Source organism: Lepidochelys olivacea (genome assembly GCF_965140295.1).
Source record: "Lepidochelys olivacea isolate rLepOli2 genome assembly, chromosome: 1".
NCBI classification, from domain to species: domain Eukaryota; kingdom Metazoa; phylum Chordata; order Testudines; family Cheloniidae; genus Lepidochelys; species Lepidochelys olivacea.
In genome coordinates, this window is record NC_140411.1 from 9,479,918 (window position 1) to 9,500,209 (window position 20,292).

General features: G+C 53.7%; 1 protein-coding gene across 4 annotated transcripts; it reads right to left on the reverse strand.

Annotated features, from left to right (window-relative positions):
• Positions 1–568: 568 nt before the first annotated feature.
• Positions 569–20,182, reverse strand: XNDC1N (XRCC1 N-terminal domain containing 1, N-terminal like). 4 transcript variants are annotated; one of them, XM_084610843.1, is made up of 11 exons: positions 20,095–20,182; positions 16,463–16,598; positions 10,629–10,765; positions 10,008–10,146; positions 9,022–9,177; positions 8,171–8,334; positions 7,662–7,753; positions 6,677–6,915; positions 5,396–5,486; positions 4,945–5,063; positions 569–2,845 (listed from the first exon to the last, which is right to left on the reverse strand). In XM_084610843.1, exons 3-11 carry the CDS (start codon positions 10,671–10,673, stop codon positions 2,598–2,600), a joined length of 1,293 nt encoding a protein of 430 aa, XP_084466969.1. In that variant the 5' UTR covers positions 10,674–10,765; positions 16,463–16,598; positions 20,095–20,182; the 3' UTR covers positions 569–2,597. The 4 variants fall into 4 exon arrangements, with proteins under 4 accessions (XP_084466969.1, XP_084466967.1, XP_084466968.1 ...); XM_084610841.1 differs by lacking the exon at positions 20,095–20,182 and adding an exon at positions 20,003–20,093; XM_084610842.1 differs by lacking the exon at positions 20,095–20,182 and adding an exon at positions 19,948–19,991.
• Positions 20,183–20,292: the final 110 nt, after the last annotated feature.

Genomic DNA, 20,292 nt, shown 5'->3' on the forward strand with positions numbered 1-20,292 from the left:
TAAGGTTTTGCCTAGAGGGATTCTCTATGTTTTGAATCTAATTACCCTGTAAGGTATCTACCATCCTGATTTTACAGAGGTGATTCCTTTACATCTATTAAAAGTCTTCTTGTAAGAGAACTGAATGTTTTTTCATTGTTCTCAGATCCAAGGGTTTGGGTCTGTGGTCACCTATGCAAATTGGTGAGGATTTTTAGCAAACCTTCCCCAGGAAGTAGGGTGCAAGGGTTGGGAGGATTTGGGGGGGAAAGACGTGTCCAAACTACGTTTCCCAGTAAACCCAGTTAAAGTTTGGTGGTGGCAGTGGAAATTCCAAGGGCAAAGGATAAAATTAATTTGTACTTTGGGGAAGTTTTAACCTAAGCTGGTAAAAGTAAGTTTAGGAGGTTCTCATTCAGGTCCCCACATCTGTACCCTAGAGTTCAGAGTGGGGGAGGAACCTTGACAGACCCACACTGCAGTGCATCCTACGAGTTAAATGCAGGGAATGGGAGTCATTATTACATGTACTGAAGTAGCACTTACAGGCCTCCACTGAAATCAGGATCCCACAATGATAGGCACTGCACATGCTAACGGGCATGCCCTGCCCTGAAGAGCTTTATTGTCTTCTCCATTTTACAGATGGTAATTGAGGCACACAGAGATGATGTGATAGACGCACGACAGCAGCACTGGGACTAGAACCCAGAGCACCTGGCCCCTAGGCCAGCGCCTTAACTACAAGGCTGTCCTCCCTCTAAGTGGGGTCCCTCTTTCTGTTCCTACCTGTCACCTTGGTATCTAAGGGTACATCTAACATGGCAGCTGGGAGTGAGTCTCCCAACCAGGTAGACAGATGCGCTCTAGCTTCGCCAGATCCAGCACACGACAAATAGCAGCATGGATGCTTCAGGCTAGCCACCTGAGCTCACCCCCCATAACAACTACGTGGGGGAAAGGAGACACTTTTCATAAAACATTCACTCCGTACCTGACCTCTCAATTCCCATCCTCCAAGGAAACCTGCACAACACCTTCCAAAGACGAGCCTGGGAGCTTAAATACCTAACATCTTGAATAGTGCGTGCAGATGTGGTCGCTCCATCTCAAAAAAGATATATTGGAATTGGAAAAGGTTCAAAAAAGGACAACAAAAATTATTAGGGGCATGGAACGGCTTCCATATGAGGACAGATTAATAAAACTGGGACTTTTCAGCTTGGAAAATAGACGACTAAGGGGGGATATGATTGAGGTCTATAAAATCATGACTGGTGCAGAGAAAGTAGATAAGGAAGTATTATTTACCCCTTCACATGAAACAAGAACCAGGGGTCACCAAATGAAATTAATACACAGCAGGTTTAAAACAAAAGGAAGTATTTCTTCACACAACGCACAGTCAACCTGTGGAAGTCTTTGCCAGAGGATGCTGTGAAGGCCAAGACTAACAGCGGTTAAAAAAAAAACTGGATAAATTCATGGAGGATAGGTCCATTGATGCCTAATAGCCAGGATAGGCAGGGATGGTGTCCCTAGCCTCTGTTTGCCAGAAGCTGGGAATGGGCAACAGGGAATGGATCACTTGATGATTCCCTGTTCTGTTCATTCCCTCTGGGGCACCTGGCATTGGCCTCTGTCGGAAAACAGGATTCTGGGCTAGATGGACCATTGGTCTGACCCAGTCTGGCTGTTCTTATCTTAACTTTGCTAGACACCAAAAATTAGATTTGATATAGACACTGGATTTATGGCTCATTACAACAATCCATAAGCCACTAAGCCTCCTTTGGCATGTGACTGCAGAGGAGTTAGCTGCCCACTTCACCTGGAGTGGTCTCTTGCAACATATGTTAATGCCTTATGCTTAGCAACCTGTCCCACCTTGTATTTAGCTGTGACAGTCCAAGTGCCTTTCCCAGATCTGAAGAAGAGCTCTACGTGGCTCGAAAGCTGGTCTCTCTGACCAACCAGACGTTGGTCCTATAAAAGATATCTCCTCCCGCATCTGGTCTCTCTAATTTGGGACCTACACAGCTCCACCAACACTACTAACAGTCCTTCCCTGCATCACAGGTGTATGTGAATGTGTGCGTCTGTCTGGCTCTGGTTGAGTCATCATTGTCCTTCAAATCCCCCCCTCAACTCTCTTTTGCTGTGAGGCTGACAAAAAAACTTGACAGTAGTCAGGCTACTGATGTGCTGAGACCCACACCTGCCATGCTGGCTGATACAGTCTTTGTTTCCTTGTGCTCCCACTTCAGTCTGTCTCCGTCTGTTGTCTCTTGTTGTACGCTTAGGTCGTAAGCGGTTTGGGGCAGGACCGTCGTTTTGTTCTGTGCTGTACAGCTCATAGTCCATCCCCAGTGTGACCCTTCTGAAGTCAAGGGAGTTGCCGCAGGGCTGAAAGCATTCCAGGACGCCCATGAAATGTGGCCTGTGTCCCAGGGTCACCGTGACGGCTATGGCCCTTCAGTCCAAAGGAGGCTCCAACCCAGCTGAGCAGAGTGACCCCGAGGTTCAGACACAGAGATACCTCAAATGGAGCTGATGGGGAGGATAGGGTGGCATGTGCCAGTGTTGTGCCTCTACGACCCAACCTGGCCCTGCCAGCCCTATTCCACCCACAGCCAGGAACGGGGGTTCTCCAGGGCTCCTGCCTGCTCCCCACAGGTGCTGGCATGCCTCTCCACCTCCGCCGTGCTGAACCGGAACTCGCAGATGGGGCACGGCACCCAAGCCTCAGGGAGCTCCTCGCGCCGGGGATCTTCCCGTGGTGGGGATGGCCAGGCCGTGTCTGGAAAGGAGCCATCTTCCCCACAGGCAGAGGCGTGAACGGGAAGGAGATCTGTGCTGAAGCAGCCTGCAGCGAGGAGAGATGACAGCAGAGCTAACCCAGGGCCACCTGGACTTCCTGGCTGCCAACGTACTGCATGCACTGGCCACCTGGGTTTTCACGCTGAGAGCAAGGTTAGAACTTGGAACCCCAGCCCTTGTCACTCGATCTTCGTCAACTATTCCCTGTGTAGGGCCTACTGCATAACTAGGCAGTTCTGATTCCATCCAGGAGAGGGCAGTAGCCTGCAGAGTGCAGTTTATTACTTTACAACAATCAACATGTATATAGTGCTTATCATAAAATTCCAAGGCCAGACGGGACCACTGGGATCACCTGGTCTGACCTCCTGTATAACACAGGCCAGAGAACCGTCCCAAAATAATTCCTAGAGCAGAGCTTTCATTCTGAAGGAGCCTAGGCCACTGTATGCATTCACCTGCCATTGAAATGCAGCCACCTCTGGGGTGGCACACGACAGCTGTTGAACAGCAGCGAAGGTTCCCATAGCCAATTGAAAGTGCTGGGGGAGAATCAGGTTGGTGGAGTGTAGTTGCAGCCTGTCTCCAAGCTCAAACCCTGGTTTTGTGCGTTCGACAACTTCCGCAAACAAAACCATGGGCAGTGAAACCAACCTCACCTCCCTGCGCCCCTTTGGGTCTCCTTAAGCAGGTGTGGCTGAAGCCAGCTGAACTGCTGGGCGCTTGGCTGCTCTGAAAATCAAGCCACTGGGGCACCCAAGTATGGGTTTAAGTGGATACCTTTTAGGTAACCAAGTTTGAATCATAGAAACGCAAGGCTAGAAGGGACCTCAGGAGGTCATCTTTCTAGTCCACGTCTCCCTGCAAAGTCATGAATAAAGGAAGCAAGGCTGTGACTAAGACCGGAGAGAGAGGGAGAGTGCAAGGAAATCCCTCATGGCAGTAAAAGGGGATGGGACTGGAACTCTGGAACTGAGCTATTACTGATGTTTTAAGGATGCTGTGTGAGACTCTGCCTTTGAGACACCCCATGGTGGTCAGATGGGTTACAATCCAGACTGGCTGCCTCTCTAATGGCACATCTACACTGCAAACAAAGGTGTAATTGTAGTACGGGTAGGAACGCCGTACTACCTTTCATCCAGCTAGCCCGCGTAATAACAGTAGTGAAGACATGGCAGCGTGGGCTAGCAACGAGAGTACGTCCCCAGTTGCTAGCCCGTGCTGCTGGATCTTCACTGCTATTTTTACTCACGTAAATTGGATTAAAGATGGCACGGGTCTGCCTACCCATGCTACGGTCACACCTCCCCTTGCAGTGTAAACAGACCCTAAAGATACACTCTAGTTCAGAGATACTTGCATGGAGGCTCGCTAGCTGCAACTGACTCTTTAATGTGTCCCTTGCGGATCTGTGCAGTACACGATATTAAAACACTGTGTGATTGAGTTATTAACCCATCTAAGTTATTAACCCATCAGGATGCTTTTACTAGGTTATTAACCAATTGTAGTTGTTAAAATAATAATACTTGGTTAGTCATTTTGCTCTGAGAATAATATATAGATATAAAAACTAAATATTTCCCCGTCACGCTGTTTTAAATCTCACTCTATAGTACTGTAGCAAAGGAAAAGCTGAATTCACACTACTGTAGCTCTTTTGGGTAATGTTGGTTGCTAATTTGGCTCCTGAACCATTGCGGTCTGAGTACACTGCTCTAATTCAACACCAAGTTACTGGGCTGGATGCCAGACTCATGGGGTGAGGGTCTTTGGACAGTTTCCAGATCAAACTAGACAGATACAATGGTCTGCTCTCACCTTGAAGTGTATGCTCACCTTCTTCTTCAAGTCCAGCTCTGGAGACGGAATCAAGCGAGATGCCAAGCTGAACACCCCACTGATTGCAAACCCACCAGATGGGCAGGGATCACATCACGCCTTTTTTACAACCAGCTGAGTTAAGGGAGGGGCCTGCCACGCTCAACCTGAGAGCCAGCTGCATCTCAGGGGTGGATCACATGAGCCTCACAGATCCAGTGTGTGTGTGACGGACCCAAAGGCCTTTCCGAAGAGAGTGATTTAGGCAGGACGACACATGCTCTAAGGCACTTGTTGTAGACCGCACTCCAGAACACTCACCCGCACAGATGGGGCATACACCCATCTCCCCGTCTGCCTCTCCACGATCATCCAGCTTGTTGGGCCTTCCTCCCCAGCCCCTGGCTCTTCCTCCCTGGGTGCCAGGCCTGGGCATTGACCTGCAGAGAGAGATTTCAGGAGCACTTGTTTTTCCAGTCTGCAGTGTCCTTTGCCCTCGCACCCCAAAGGTTAAAGTACCGCCCAGGCTCAGAGAAGCTGCCCTGCCTGTTGAGACACACCAGAGGTGGTGGCTGAAAGGACCAGGATCCCCTCATTCCGGCTATCCCATCCTACGCACCCACTGGCTGTGATTGAGACCCAGAGGAGAGCCCCAGGAAGGCACTGCGTGGGCTGGGACACTGGCTCAGAAAAGGAGCTGCCAGCTGGGCTCCAAAGGGGAAATCGGGACATTTGAAGGGTTAAGGGGAACACAACAGGGATGATCCGTTACCTCCCTGCGGCACCTTGCGATCTTCGTCTCCTGCTTGGCTTCACCCGGACCCTCCTCAGGGGTGGAGCGTCATGGACATCCTGCATGGGGCCTGGAGAATAACCAGCATCAGCATTGTACCTAGCTCCTGGATAAAGCTTTACAAAGTAGGTTGGGATCACTGTCCCCATTTCACAGATGGGGAAACTGAGGCAGCGGGAGGGGAAATGACTTGCCCATGGTCACCCAGCAGCCCAGTGGCAGTTCTGAGACTAGAACCCAGGTCTCCCGAGTCCCAGCCCAGGTTTCTGCCCACCAGGCCACACAGTCAAGCCAAGCTGCCACCAACACATGCAGATGTGCCACTGACAAGCAGTTTGGTGGGACTGGAGACCGGGAGCTTCACATGCTCCAGAATCAACAAGAAGCAGTTTTGAATGGCGATGCTGAGCCATGAATACATCGGGGAAGGACATGATTCACTGGCCGAGATGGACACCAGGTAAGCCCAGCCCATGGAGTCTGCACCAGGGGACCAAGGGCTGATGGTGCTCAGCTACCTTGGGGGAAGCCAGCTCTGTGCTCAGAGGGTCGAGACCCCAAAGAGAGAGGGGAGCTGGCTAGAGTGGGAGGGGGCTGGAACGAGAGCAATGGGAGGAAATGAAACAGAAGCTGCTGACAGCGAGATCGCCTCCTGTGGGACAGTCTCCCAGTGGAAAGCCCATCTGTGAGGGCTGTCACCAGCCCAGAGCTCAGAACGGTTTCACAGCCTTTGGCGCCTGCCTCTAAGGAAGAGATGGGCCAGTTGGGGTCTCTGCCAGAGAGCGTAGGGCCAGTCCTGCCCTGGATGTGGAGAGGGACAACCTGGATGGGACCCAAAAATGCTCATCTACCTCGGTCTCCTCTCATCCGCCCAGCAACGGTGCGACCCTCTGTTGGCTGAGGACTGACAGAGCAGGCCTTACCCAGGGCGGAGGTGGACATTCCCCATCAGCTGCCTGGACACGTTCCAGCAGCCCGGGATCCGTGGTCTGTAGGCAGCACTTCCAGCCGGGGGGCCCTGTGGGTGCCTTTCGCCAGCTGGGCAGAGGGTGCCATGCCAGGTCGTCCCAGATGCCCATCGCTCTCTGGATCATTACAGGAGCGCGTGCCAGAAGAGCAGCTGCTGATCCCACCCGAGGGGGCGGGACGGCTTTGCAGAGGGCCCGCCCAGGCTGCAGCATCCCCAGCTCAGCTGGGCAGAGAAGGAGCTTGTGGGATCCCACTCGAGTCCCCACACGGCTGCGACGGGCTCCCACTCACCTGCTGCTGTAGGGCTCACGGCTGGATCTTCACCCTGCTGCCCCCGGCTTCTCGCCTGTCTCTCAGCGGCCAAAGAGGTGGCGCTGGGGCCCAGCTGGAGAGTGCGGCTGCGCGACTGGGCCGCCGACAGCACCATCCTGGCTGTCCGGCTGAGACAGGCTGGGCTGCGTGGGTGAGGGCCGCAGCTGGGCTCCAGCAGCTGCAGTCGGCTCTTCAGTTCCTCCTCCTCCCCCTTGCTCCTGGGCGCAGAGAGCCAGAGACCCAGTGATTCCTGCTGATTGGCCAGGGAACGCCCCTGAACGGGACAGACACTCCCTGCTCCCAACCCTGGAAGGTATCTTCCCCAAGGCCAGTACCAAATCCCTTCCAGCATCAGCTCAGGGAGTGATCGGGACTTTGGTCCAGAGCCCCACTCACCCCACAGCTGGACATGCGAGTCAGACAGTCTATCCTGCAGTCACCCTGGGCTAGGATACAATGGTAGCAGCAGGGGCTCGTTCATGGGGAGGGGTGGGAGACACCAGCTGGAAGGGGCTGCCATCCATGACGGCTTTGGCCTGGAGGGCATCCTGAGGGGCTTGCTCCCAGCGCCACCTCAGCTCCCGTCCGGCTCAGGCCACAGCACAGGGCTAGATCCAGCTGGCGGAGAACAGCCCCCTGGAGCAGCCCCGAGCGGCAGCCTGGCCATCCAGCCCAGTTGATGGGGGCAACGCACCGAGAGAGGCTGTGCCAGGAGAGGAGAGGGTTTCTGGGAGGGGACGCAATCACTAGGACCAGGGTCTCCTCCCAGCCTGAGCCACTGGAATGGGGTTGGCAAGCCCCCAGCTGGGACCCATAGGAGCAGCTTTCATGTGAGTGTCACTGGCACCATGACAGCCCCAAGAGAGAGGGGAAGCCACCCATGCCATTGCCTTTGGCCCAACCCCACAGCTCCAAGGCACGGCCCCTCCCTCTGAAAGGCGATTGCTCCCCCGAGGGTACTTACGGCTGCACCTCCGGGAAAAAAGTCCTGCGAAAGGCGGGGCTGGCAAGCCAGGGGCTGGCAAGCCAGGGGCTGGCTGCGGGCTCGTGACCCATCTGGGGGAGAGGGAAACACAGCTCAGAGCCCTGCTTTCATGGGAGATATCCCCCAGTGCCTCCAGAGCCAGCGTGCGCAGAGAACTAGTAGCAGTAGAGAGGGAAGAGACCCTCAAGTCCCATCCAGCCCACCCCATGGCCAGTGCACTAGAGCACATAACACAGGAACAATCCTGCACTGGTCCCCGTCAGGCAGCTAGAGGAGCTGACAGGTCTCCTCCCCCTCTGAACCTGGCACACTCAAGTGCATAGGCCACGCAGCACCCAGGGTGGGCTGAGCAGGCCACTGGCCTATCCCCACTGTAGCCAGGGGGTGAGAGCACCAGCCACAGCAGCAACCAGAGACCTCCTCCTTCCAGCCCAGACCCCCCCACCCCTCACGTGCAAGGAGCAGGGGGATTGCTCGCAGGCACGGACCTGGGGCGAGGGCGGAGCCGGAGCCGCCTGGCTGTGATTGGGGTCCAACGGGGTACGGATGTGGATGAAGGAGAGGCCAAACTGGGCCTGCTTGTTGAAGGGCTGGCTGCAGGTGATCCTCACGCGATCCCACTTCTCGCCCAGCGCCGCCGCCAGGAAATCCCCTGCGGACAGAACAGGAGCAGATGGGCTGCTTCACTCCTGGAGCGAGATGCTGCCACCTTCTAAGGGCCTTGCAGTCAACACAGGAACATGGTCCTGCCACCTCATATCCAATCATGGGGCCCCAGCTCCACAGATCCAACCACTGGGACTGTCCCAACTGGTACTCCACCACCCCACTGCACTAGCTCTAACCTCTGGGACCACCAATCCCCACAGTGCCAGATCCAACCACAGGGACCCTAGCTTACCACCACATCTAATCCATCCTGGAAACTCCCTGAGACAACCCCCCCCCCCCCCCCGCCCCCGCATGACAAACCAAATCAATGCATCAGGACCATCCAGGCTACTTCCCCAGTAGCTCCAGCCAATGGCCCACCTAATCCTGTCTCAGTGGCCAATACTTGTTGATTCAGAGGAAGAAAAAAAGAACGCCCCAGGGCAATTGTACACGTACAGGAACAGGGGTGACCAGTTCAGGTACCCAGATCCTATCATGCGGGGCCCATATGAATACCTGGAGAGAGGGCAGCCCTGGAGATGGGATGAACTCCCATCATGAAATGTGATTACTTGCCATAACAAGGCATAGAAGGGCAGGCACGATGCACCACCACCCATGAGCCCTAATCAATGATACCCAGCCAGTGACCCACAGCCACTCATGTGAGCTGGGCCCTCTTTACCTTCTTTAAACATCCGGACCCCGGAGCGGTTCCTGTCCAGCTTTGAGTCAGCCGGCGTCATCAGTGTAGTGCTGGGCACCAGGGTAACATAGGGCTGGTCCAGCGGCCAGGAGGAGCGCCCCACGTCCACCTGGAGAAAAGCACAGCCGCAGTTCCCTGCGCGTGGAGGGGCAAAGGTCAGGCCTGGAGCAGCTGAACCTCCCTCAGCTCTGAGCTGCAGTGAAACTGATCAGCCAGACCTGGGCACTGATACTGGAACCCCAAAGAGCTGTCAATGGGAAGGGAGTGGGGCTGTTCAGTCTCCGTGGCCTGTTCACTCACTGCTGGGAGCACCCACAAGAGGCCCATCAGGCGCCAGCAGCAATGGCGGCTTTGAGGAGGGATGTTGTTCTAATCTGCACCCCAGGGACCAGTATCCCAGCACATGACAGAGACTGACCACAATTCACCCACTGGCACGAGATATGGGGTGAACATTTTGCTAACAGGGAGACTTTCTCCTTGTGGCTGGCTAGTTATAAAGGGGACTAGCAGTCAAGCAACTGCCCTGCCCCTGTCTCACCTGGGTAAGTCACCTCCCCTCACTGTGCCTCAGTTTCTCCATCAGTAAAACAAGGACCACTGTGACAAGAGCACCATGTTACCATTGCAGTATGGGGAACTAGCTAGAAACCTCTGGACTCCTCGGAAGGGATAGCTCAGTGGTTTGAGCATTGGCCTGCTAAACCCAGGGTTGTGAGTTCAGTCCTTGAGGGGGCCATTTAGGGATCTGGGGCAAAATTAGGGATTGGTCCTGCTTTGAGCAGGGGGTTGGACTAGATGACCTCCTGAGGTCCCTTCCAACCCTGATATGCTATGAATTAACAAGGAAGACAAGCCCTTCAAGCGTAGAGACAAGCACGGTGGCATTGCAGGAGACCCCAGAGAGATTTGCAGGTTAGACTGCCCACAAGGGGTTGGGGTCTCTGTTTCTCCCTCTCTCATACCTATGTCTATGTAGCCGATAGGACTAGCCCGTTCCAGCTGCAGCTCCACTTTCAGCTGCCTGCTCCGATCCTGGGGGCAGCTCAGCCACGGGTGAATGCCATCATCATGCAGCAGATTCTCCACTGGATACCTGGGGTCCTGCACCAGACCAGTGGGGAGGGGAGAGAGCAGAAGCAGGGTGCTTAGTAGAGGGATTGGGATAGAAGGGGGGCGGGGGAAAGAGTCAGCAAGAGTTACTGTTCTCTAGTAATGATCTCAAAGCAGATTACAGATTTTACAAACGGATCAGACCTTACCTACTGCTGAAGTGCAGCCATTTCTGGGGTGAAGTGTGGTAGATGTTTATCAGCACACAGAAACATTATACAACAGTTTACGGCAGGAAGAATACTGTATCCAATTCACAACACTTTCCAGGTCAGATCCTCAGCTGGTGTAAAGTGGGGAAGTCTGGATCTATGTCAGTTTATACCAACAGAGGATCAGACCCCCAATTTCTATAAGGCATTTCACTCAAGGATCTCACAGTACTAGGGCATGCAGAGTTCTGCAGCAAAATGTAGCACCCTCTCACGTCCAATTAAAGACCTGCAGTTGAAGATGAAAAGCATTATTATTACCTGAGAGGTGAAGGACACCACATGGTTGATTTTAACTGGAGCCATTTCTGATTCTTCAGAACACCCCCAGCTGCCTGCTCAAAGCTTCCTCTGGGTTTCCCAGAAACACACTCTCACTCCATCTGGTCTGTCAGCGTCTGGCAGAAACACAGACAGAATCTGATTCTTTACAGAGTTTGGAGCCATTTCCACTTGGTCTCGCTTTGGGCAGTGTTAGGGGGCTTATTCCTTCACCCACTTACTTCCCTGGTCCTTCTCGCATGAACAGAGAGCAACAATACCCGAAGTCCAAAGGTGCAAACAATTCGATGTTTATTGGGGTGAACTTCCAGCAAGCATGATTCCAGTTTCCTTCCTTAGTATCCTCCTTCCCAGCTTATTATTATTATAAGCTTCCCAGCTTATGGCTGCCTCTGCTGCTTAGCCAAAGGCCTTAGCCTAAGCACAGGGCCACAAACTGTCACAGTAAGAGAAGGCCCTTACACCGGCAGACAGTGATTTTGATTCTTTCTTTTGTACCTCTATAACTAGCCAAGTGATAAGAATACACCTAAATTCTTAGAGTATAGGTCTTTACAGACAGGCCTGAATATCTATATCCTAATAGGCAGGTTTGCCAAGTGCTGTATTTTCGCAGCCAGCAATAAAAGCGGATTTGAATTTCACTGAACATTTATGATCCTCCCTCTGCTTTCACTGAAGAAGCTGGATATTGCATATTACACCCTGTGCTATCCAGACCAAGCCTCAACAATGCACAGTCAGATGCCTGTTTGAATCCCCTGCGCCCTCCTTTCTACCAGATCAGAGGCCTTGTGTATATGGGAAAGATGCCCCAGTTTAACTTAAGGTGTGAATTTCATGATGACTGTATTAATCAATTCAGTACAAACCTCCATATGGACATTCTTATTTCAATTTAACTTAAACTGATTTCCAAGCAGCTTAAACTAAACCAAAAATAAAGCCACTCAAATTGAAATCAGTTTAAATTCCCATCTTAGGTGAAATTGGTCCAACTAAACCACCTGATAAACTCCATGGAATATTACTGTGATGGCAGATGGGAGGACTGGGACCAAAGCATGTAACATTTTCATGTATGTATACTTTTAATTAAAACTATACCTGACTGCCCCTCAATTTATCTCCAGCAAGATGGCTAGTAGGTTCTATGGAAGACTTAGGTCTGAAGGAGGACAGGAATTTTGTTGTCTTGTATTGATCTGCAAAGCACCAGGTACACCTTTGATGCTGTAGAAATAATATGTAATTTTACATCTTTCCCTAGGCTTCACTCACTTCCTCCGTACCCTTTTGTTTCCCCCAAATCCAGTCTCTCTACGGGTTCATTTCAGGTTACCCCAAGTTGATCACACAGCAAATTCTGTGAATAATTTGGGGAGGAAATTGATCTTTCTTTGAACTGCTGATTTTTTAGAACATTTGACTGTTATAGAGCACTTTGAGCTATGCTTTAAACATTTGTTTTGCTAAATAAAATTAATCATCATGTTTTCATGCAGCCTCATTACACAAAGTCCCCATGTAAGGATACTGCACTGGCCTGGAGTTGTTTCAGGATATTTTAATATCCTAAAAGCTAGCAGGACTGGCCTGTGAAAATCAGAATAAGTATTCACTTTAAGTGGTGTCTAAACAAAGCAACAAGTGAAACTTCAACAAGGAAAAAAACGACATCTAGACTCTTCCACTAATGTTTACATGAGAAATTAATCCATCCACAGATTTAAGCATCAGTTAAAAAGCTATTGAAAATAGTTAAAGAAGCCAATTTTAATCTATTTCCCAGAGCAAATGCTACTGCTATGGGTTGTGGGAACCAATTCAATGTAATATTAACAAAAAAAATCTCAACTGTTACTTCTTCAGGAAAAAAAAAAAGTCAGGTATAAAATTACAGCATCTCTTTTCCATGGTAACCTGGAACGGACACAAACCCTCCTTTGCTTTCACATACAACCCTTATCCCCAAAAGCCCTCCCGCGTAGATGATCCCCAACCCCACATCCCCGGATGCCCTCCAACTCTCACAAGATAAATAAGCAACCCGGCTTTCAAAACAAGCCCCAAAACAGCTCAATCCCTTTTCAAGACAAGCCCAATCCATTTCCGCTCGGTGACGCTTAACACCCACAAGCCAGCCCAAAACAAGGCAATCCCACTTTGGTTAAACAAGCCACACACTTCAAAATGGGATGTTTTTATAAAAATACCATAATTTATTTTCAGCATTAAAATGCACACAACAAAAAGGTACCTTGTAACCATTCTGCCAGATAGAGACTGCGGCAAACAGGGACAGGTTAAATATGCCGAGGGGGCTTCTTCAATAACACTTGAGGAAACTATATATGTATAAAATAAAACATTCTGAGTGCATTTGAAGGATTTACAGAGAAAACCTCACAACCCTTTAAGAGATTGGCAACGAGATTGCTCTTGCTTTTCTGCAACCTCCGCCACACCACCCCTCCGCATCACTGTATCCCTATCGCTCCAGGCTGCTTGCTTTTGCTGACTGGACTTGAATCCTGGATTCTTCATGATATGCAGATGACAATGCCTGGTTTTTTTGTTAGGTGGGGTGTGTAGGAAACACCACAGTGGCAGGGCAGAGGAACATGGCGGCAACCACACAGCTTACTGATGAGGAGCTGTTCTTGGAGCTCAAAAGCTTCAGCTTCTCACCGGGGCCGGTCACCGAGAGCACCCACCCAGTCTACCTGAAGAAACTGCAGGAGGACAAGCGGGCTGGAGCCCGTGGAGGTGCCAACAAGACCCAGAACAGTAACAACAACAACACAGGGGCTGACCCTCGGCAGCACTGCTCCTCTGGCCAGTCCGGCAGGCAGCCCTCAGCGGCACCGCCCCTCTGGCCAGCCCGACAGATGCTTCCTGGAGAGTCCTGAGAACACACTGTGGCGTGCACTGTATTCCCGCAACGTATCTATCTCCAGGGGAGCGGCTTAACAACTCTTTATACCGTCTTGAACAGCTTTGCATCTCCTAGAACAATAGTGAACATTGCGCCGAAATTAACAGCGCACAGTGGCAAGTGGCTGGCTGGCTGCAAATTGACTTCCAGGAATTTAGTGTCCGATACAGGGATGCTCTTTGGAAACAATATTCTAGCTAAAAGACCCCAAAAGAAAGAGAGGAGGGTGTCCAGCATCTTGAAGGCATTACCACCAGATTCCAGCTGGAACAGTTTGTTGATTCCGGAGAATTCCTGCAGAATCGGTGTTAGAAACTGTAAATACAGTTTATTCACAGGGTCGCAGTACATGTTGTACAGAACTTCTGATTCATAGCAACACAGCTTAGCTTTGCTCAGTTGGAAGTGTAGCTTCAACGCATACCTCTCTGATCCAGTATGCACACAAAACAGTCATACATGAAGAGCCATCTCGTCACTGACAGCTGAACAAGCTTCAGTGGTGTGTTACCAAGATTCATCACCTGGAATAGCTGTGCATATGCACACTGTCTCTGGGGGCTGCGAGAGAACCAGTTGTAGGAATGGGAGACTAAAAACTCGAGACTGCGTGGCAGCATTTCTATGGCACACAGCTAGATGGAGTGACATACGCATTTGATGAGACTGAGCCTGTCATTCTTCTTGAGCAGATGCGTGTACATGGAATTTTTATGTCCGACCATGACGCTACAGCCGTCAATCCCAATCCCAATACACCTGCTGAAATCCAGACCAACACTGACAAGAAACTGAAGCAGTGCTGTGGCAATAGCTTCAGCTATTTTGCCTTCCAAACTGACTAGTCCCAAAAATATGGAGACAATCTTGCCTAAGGAGGGACTGAAGTACCGCACTACAGTGCAAAGCTGCTTTGCTGCAACAATGTCTGTGCTCTTATCTATCATCCGTGAATCCTGGGACTCACCAATGTCTTTGATGAGGTTGTAGAACATGCAGGGAGCCATAACTTGGTTGATTAATGCCCTGCATTTTGTGCGATGGAGGCGGGTATCTTTTTCAAAAGCTGACCCAGCAAGCATACTGAGGTGATCCACAGAACTGACCACTGGTGGAGGCAATGTAGCAGGCCAGTTTTAGCTCCACTTGGTGCATCGTCGAGACTGAAGGTCTTGAGACAGTGAAATCAATATTTGTCAGGTGCATCACAGAAAATGGTTTTGTATTTGATTTATGTTTCTCAGTTGGAAATGAATGTTGCACAAGGTCTGCATGATGTGCACGAATTAGGGCTTTGCAATATCTGCAAAAAGCTTGTGCGTTATCGCCAGTTGGGGGCTTCAGCCAGACTTTAAATTCTATTCCTTTTTCCCCATTCCTTTCTGTATTTCTTTCCATACTTAGCCCATTTTCTTGTGTTTGGCTGCTGCTGATCCACACTGCGCTCTTTCCTCTAGCATTGGATGAGCCTCAAAATTGCGGACAAGACAGGCTATCCTGGAACATGATAGGAATTGATGTGTCAAGTGGGTGGACCAGGCCAAGAATGTCCACAATTTTGGCCCCCACCAACACCTAAAAACCATCCACATTACAAGGACTCTGTGAGGACCTGGGGGGGGGGGGGGGGGAGGACGACTTGTTGCATACAGCAGCATCTGCCCCCCCGCTCCCCGCAGGGGGATCTGGGGGAGGCCTCTGTGTGTGAACTATTTCCCTGCGTGCTACAGCACCCCACGGTTCAGTATAGTATATAGAGTAGTATAAACAAGTCATTTCATTCATTGTATGTATGAAATAACTGTACTTTATACTGACTTCACTAGTGCTTTTTATGTACCCCCTGTTGTAAAACTAGGCAAATTTGTACATGAGCTGATGTACCCCCTGGAAGACCTCAGCGTAACCCCAGGCGTACCCCTTGTTGAACACCACTGCTGCAAACTGTCACTTACCTTATGATGTTACTATTAAGTGTTGTAATTAAAAATGGCAGATGGACCGCAGGGGCCCACCACAGCCCCCAAAGTTGCTCTACGCCTGCACCATCCTGAGCATGGAGCAGGCAACAGCACTGTGCTCCCACACACAGCACGAGGTCTGTGCCATGGCCACCCCGCATTCCCCCCCACACACACACACAGACTCTCAGCTGTGCCCCTTCTTCCCCCACGGGACAAGCCTCTGAGACAGCTGTGCCTGCTCTAGCCCCCAGTGACCGAGCAACAAGCATCATTCCCCAATCCCCCCACCGACTGTCCTCCTTGCCCCGAGCTGGTGCTGCAGTACCCCCGCAACAGCTGTGTGCCTGCCACCCCACAGTCCCCTCCCCCACCCAAACCCCCACAGCCCGTGTCCCCCACCCCTCACAGACCATAAAAGGCCTCCCCCCCACCAGTGCACTGTGCACCACCATCAGAAATGCACCAACACCACCAAGAAAGAAAGACCACCACAGCTGAACCTTTTTATGAAAAGGTTGTGTACACACACACACCCATCCACAGCTCCACCGGCGAACCGCTGGCGCAGCCATAATACCACCGGCCACTCAAAAGCCCCCCGCCCCATGGTGCACCACACCTCCAGAAACGCCCCAAGAGTCACTGACCAACAATAGTGGCACGGTGCCATTCCAATCCCACCCCCAGAGCCCCCAGGCCCACCCTGGCCCCGTCAATCCCCGATCCCTGGCCACACCAGAGTTTGACACCCAATGACCCCCGCCCAGCCATTCCCCTGCCCCTCACACACACACCCCAACAGCCTTTCCCCAGCTGGTGCAGGAAGTGCAACACCACCAAGATACACCAACAGAAAGACCAATCACAGCTGAGCTTTTAATCATAAGTTCAGCCGAGCCACGGGCACTTACTGAGGGGTGCGCTCAGCGGGACTCGTCTTCTTTTCTTCTTCAAGCCTAGCAGCGGTGCGGTGATCCGCGGCGGAGCCAGCCAGGCCAGCGAGAGTGAAGTGCCAGTCGCTGGTTATGGTGGTGATGTCAACCAGCACTGATGGTGAAAAAATAAATGAAAACCAAAACCAAACCCCACAAGCAACCAGTGCAGAACCAGCAGCCAATCACAGACAGCTGCTGCTCCAGCCTGGCCCTGCCAGCTTGCTGCTATCAGTGCCCCCCCAGACCAACAACCCTCCCATACCAGTGTGTGTGGGGCAGGGGTAGGATTGGCACATTGCAGGGCCAGGGCCAGGCAGCCAGAGACAGCAGCAAACACACACCCAACCCCTCACCCAGCAACCCCCCCAACAACCCTCCCAACCCAACTCCCCACAACCCAGCCCAACTCCCCCAACTACTCTCACCCAACAGCCCCCCCACCCCACAACCCCCCACCCCACCACAATCCCCCACAACCCTCCCAACCCAACTCCCCACAACCCAGCCCAACTATCCCAACCACTCTCAACCAACAGCCCCCCCACCCCACAACCCCCCACCCCACCACAATCCCCCACAACCCTCCCAACCCAACTCCCCACAACCCAGCCCAACTATCCCAACCACTCTCAACCAACAGCCCCCCCACCCCACAACCCCCCACCCCACCACAATCCCCCACAACCCTCCCAACCCAACTCCCCACAACCCAGCCCAACTACCCCAACTACTCTCAACCAACAGCCCCCCCACCCCACAACCCCCCACCCCACCACAATCCCCCACAACCCTCCCAACCCAACTCCCCACAACCCAGCCCAACTATCCCAACCACTCTCACCCAACAGCCCCCCCACCCCACAACCCCCCAACACAATCCCCCACAACCCCCACAACACCACAATCCCCCACAACCCTCCCAACCCAACTCCCCACAACCCAGCCCAACTACCCTCAACGAACAGCCCCCCCACCCCACAACCCCCCCAACCCCCCACCCCACAATCCCCCACAACCCTCCCAACCCAACTCCCCACAACCCAGCCCAACTACTCTCACCCAACACCCCCCCACCCCACAGCCCCCACAACCCCCTCACCCCCCCACAACCCCCACAACCCAACTCCCCACAACCCAGCCCAACTCCCCCAACTACTCTCACCCAACAGCCCCATAACCCTCCACCCCACAACCCCCTCATCCCACCAACCCAACTCCCCACAACCCAACCCAACTCCCCCAACTACTCTCACCCAACAGCCCCCCACCCCACAGCCCCCCAACCCCCTCACTACCCCCACAACCCAGCCCAACTCCCCCAACTACTCTCACCCAACAGCCCCATAACCCTCCACCCCACAACCCCCTCATCCCACCAACCCAACTCCCCACAACCCAGCCCAACTACCCTCACCCAACAGCCCCCCCACCCCACAACCCTCCCAACCCAACTCCCCACAACCCAGCCCAACTACTCTCACCCAACAGCCCCCCACCCCACAGCCCCCACAACCCCTCACCACCCCCACAACCCAACTCCCCACAACCCAGCCCAACTCCCCCAACTACTCTCACCCAACAGCCCCATAACCCTCCACCCCACAACCCCCTCATCCCACCAACCCAACTCCCCACAACCCAGCCCAACTACTCTCACCCAACAGCCCCCCCACCCCACAACCCTCCCAACCCAACTCCCCACAACCCAGCCCAACTACTCTCACCCAACAGCCCCCCACCCCACAGCCCCCCAACCCCCTCACCACCCCCACAACCCCTCACCACCCCCACAACCCAACTCCCCACAACCCAGCCCAACTCCCCCAACTACTCTCACCCAACAGCCCCATAACCCTCCACCCCACAACCCCCTCATCCCACCAACCCAACTCCCCACAACCCAACCCAACTCCCCCAACTACTCTCACCCAACAGCCCCCCACCCCACAGCCCCCCCAACCCCCTCACTACCCCCACAACCCAGCCCAACTCCCCCAACTACTCTCACCCAACAGCCCCATAACCCTCCACCCCACAACCCCCTCATCCCACCAACCCAACTCCCCACAACCCAGCCCAACTACTCTCACCCAACAGCCCCCCCACCCCACAACCCTCCCAACCCAACTCCCCACAACCCAGCCCAACTACTCTCACCCAACAGCCCCCCACCCCACAGCCCCCCAACCCCCTCACCCCCCCACAACCCCTCACCACCCCCACAACCCAACTCCCCACAACCCAGCCCAACTCCCCCAACTACTCTCACCCAACAGCCCCATAACCCTCCACCCCACAACCCCCTCATCCCACCAACCCAACTCCCCACAACCCAACCCAACTCCCCCAACTACTCTCACCCAACAGCCCCCCACCCCACAGCCCCCCCAACCCCCTCACTACCCCCACAACCCAGCCCAACTCCCCCAACTACTCTCACCCAACAGCCCCATAACCCTCCACCCCACAACCCCCTCATCCCACCAACCCAACTCCCCACAACCCAGCCCAACTACCCCAACTACTCTCACCCAACAGCCCCCCACCCCACAACCCCCCCAACCCAACTCCCCACAACCCAGCCCAACTATCCCAACCACTCTCACCCAACAGCCCCCACAACCCCCCCACCACAATCCCCCACAACCCTCCCAACCCAACTCCCCACAACCCAGCCCAACTACTCTCACCCAACACCCCCCCACCCCACAGCCCCCCCAACCCCCTCACCCTCCCACAACCCCTCACCACCCCCACAACCCAACCCCCCACAACCCAGCCCAACTCCCCCAACCACTCTCACCCAACAGCCCCCCCACCCCACAACCCTCCCAACCCAACTCCCCACAACCCAGCCCAACTCCCCCAACTACTCTCACCCAACAGCCCCCCACCCCACAGCCCCCCAACCCCCTCACCCCCCCACAACCCAACTCCCCACAACCCAGCCCAACTCCCCCAACTACTCTCACCCAACAGCCCCATAACCCTCCACCCCACAACCCCCTCATCCCACCAACCCAACTCCCCACAACCCAACCCAACTCCCCCAACTACTCTCACCCAACAGCCCCACAGCCCCCCCAACCCCCTCACTACCCCCACAACCCAGCCCAACTCCCCCAACTACTCTCACCCAACAGCCCCATAACCCTCCACCCCACAACCCCCTCATCCCACCAACCCAACTCCCCACAACCCAGCCCAACTACCCCAACTACTCTCACCCAACAGCCCCCCACCCCACAGCCCCCCCAACCCCCTCACTACCCCCACAACCCAGCCCAACTCCCCCAACTACTCTCACCCCACAGCCCCATAACCCTCCACCCCACAACCCCCTCATCCCACCAACCCAACCCCCCACAACCCAGCCCAACTCCCCCAACTACTCTCACCCAACAGCCCCCCCCCCCCAACCGCCCAAGCACCCCCCCGCCCCGAGCCAGGGACACACACACCAAGGGCCGGCAGCGGCCCGCAAACACCATCACTCCCCCCCCGGCCTGTACCCACCAAGTCCCCGCCCCGCTTTGCCCAATAACAGCCGCAGCTCCTCAGGCAGGAGGGTAGGACTGAGGAAGCCGCTATCTCCCGCCAAAACCCACCTGACCTTTGACCCCCCCCGCTGGGAGCCGCGCTCGGGCCCCGCCAGGGCTATTTGTAAATATTTTATTTATTTCTCTCTCGCCCCACGATGATTCTGCTAATTATAGTTATGCGCCCATAATTATTATGCTTTTTCCCTCTCTCGGGGGGGGGGGGAGACCGCGGGAAGAGTTAAAGGTCAGGCGGCGCACGGGGCA

What these genes read in the sequence shown, in the direction of transcription:
- XNDC1N (XM_084610843.1), bottom strand. Translation starts at nt 10,673, where the DNA reads ATGGCTCCAGTTAAAATCAACCATGTGGTGTCCTTCACCTCTCAG. An exon ending in CGTGAGCCCTACAGCAGCAG is followed by an intron (nt 5,487 to 6,676) that starts GTGAGTGGGAGC and finishes GTTATTCTCCAG; the next exon opens with GCCCCATGCAGGATGTCCAT. An exon ending in TCGCAAGGTGCCGCAGGGAG is followed by an intron (nt 5,064 to 5,395) that starts GTAACGGATCAT and finishes CTCTCTCTGCAG; the next exon opens with GTCAATGCCCAGGCCTGGCA.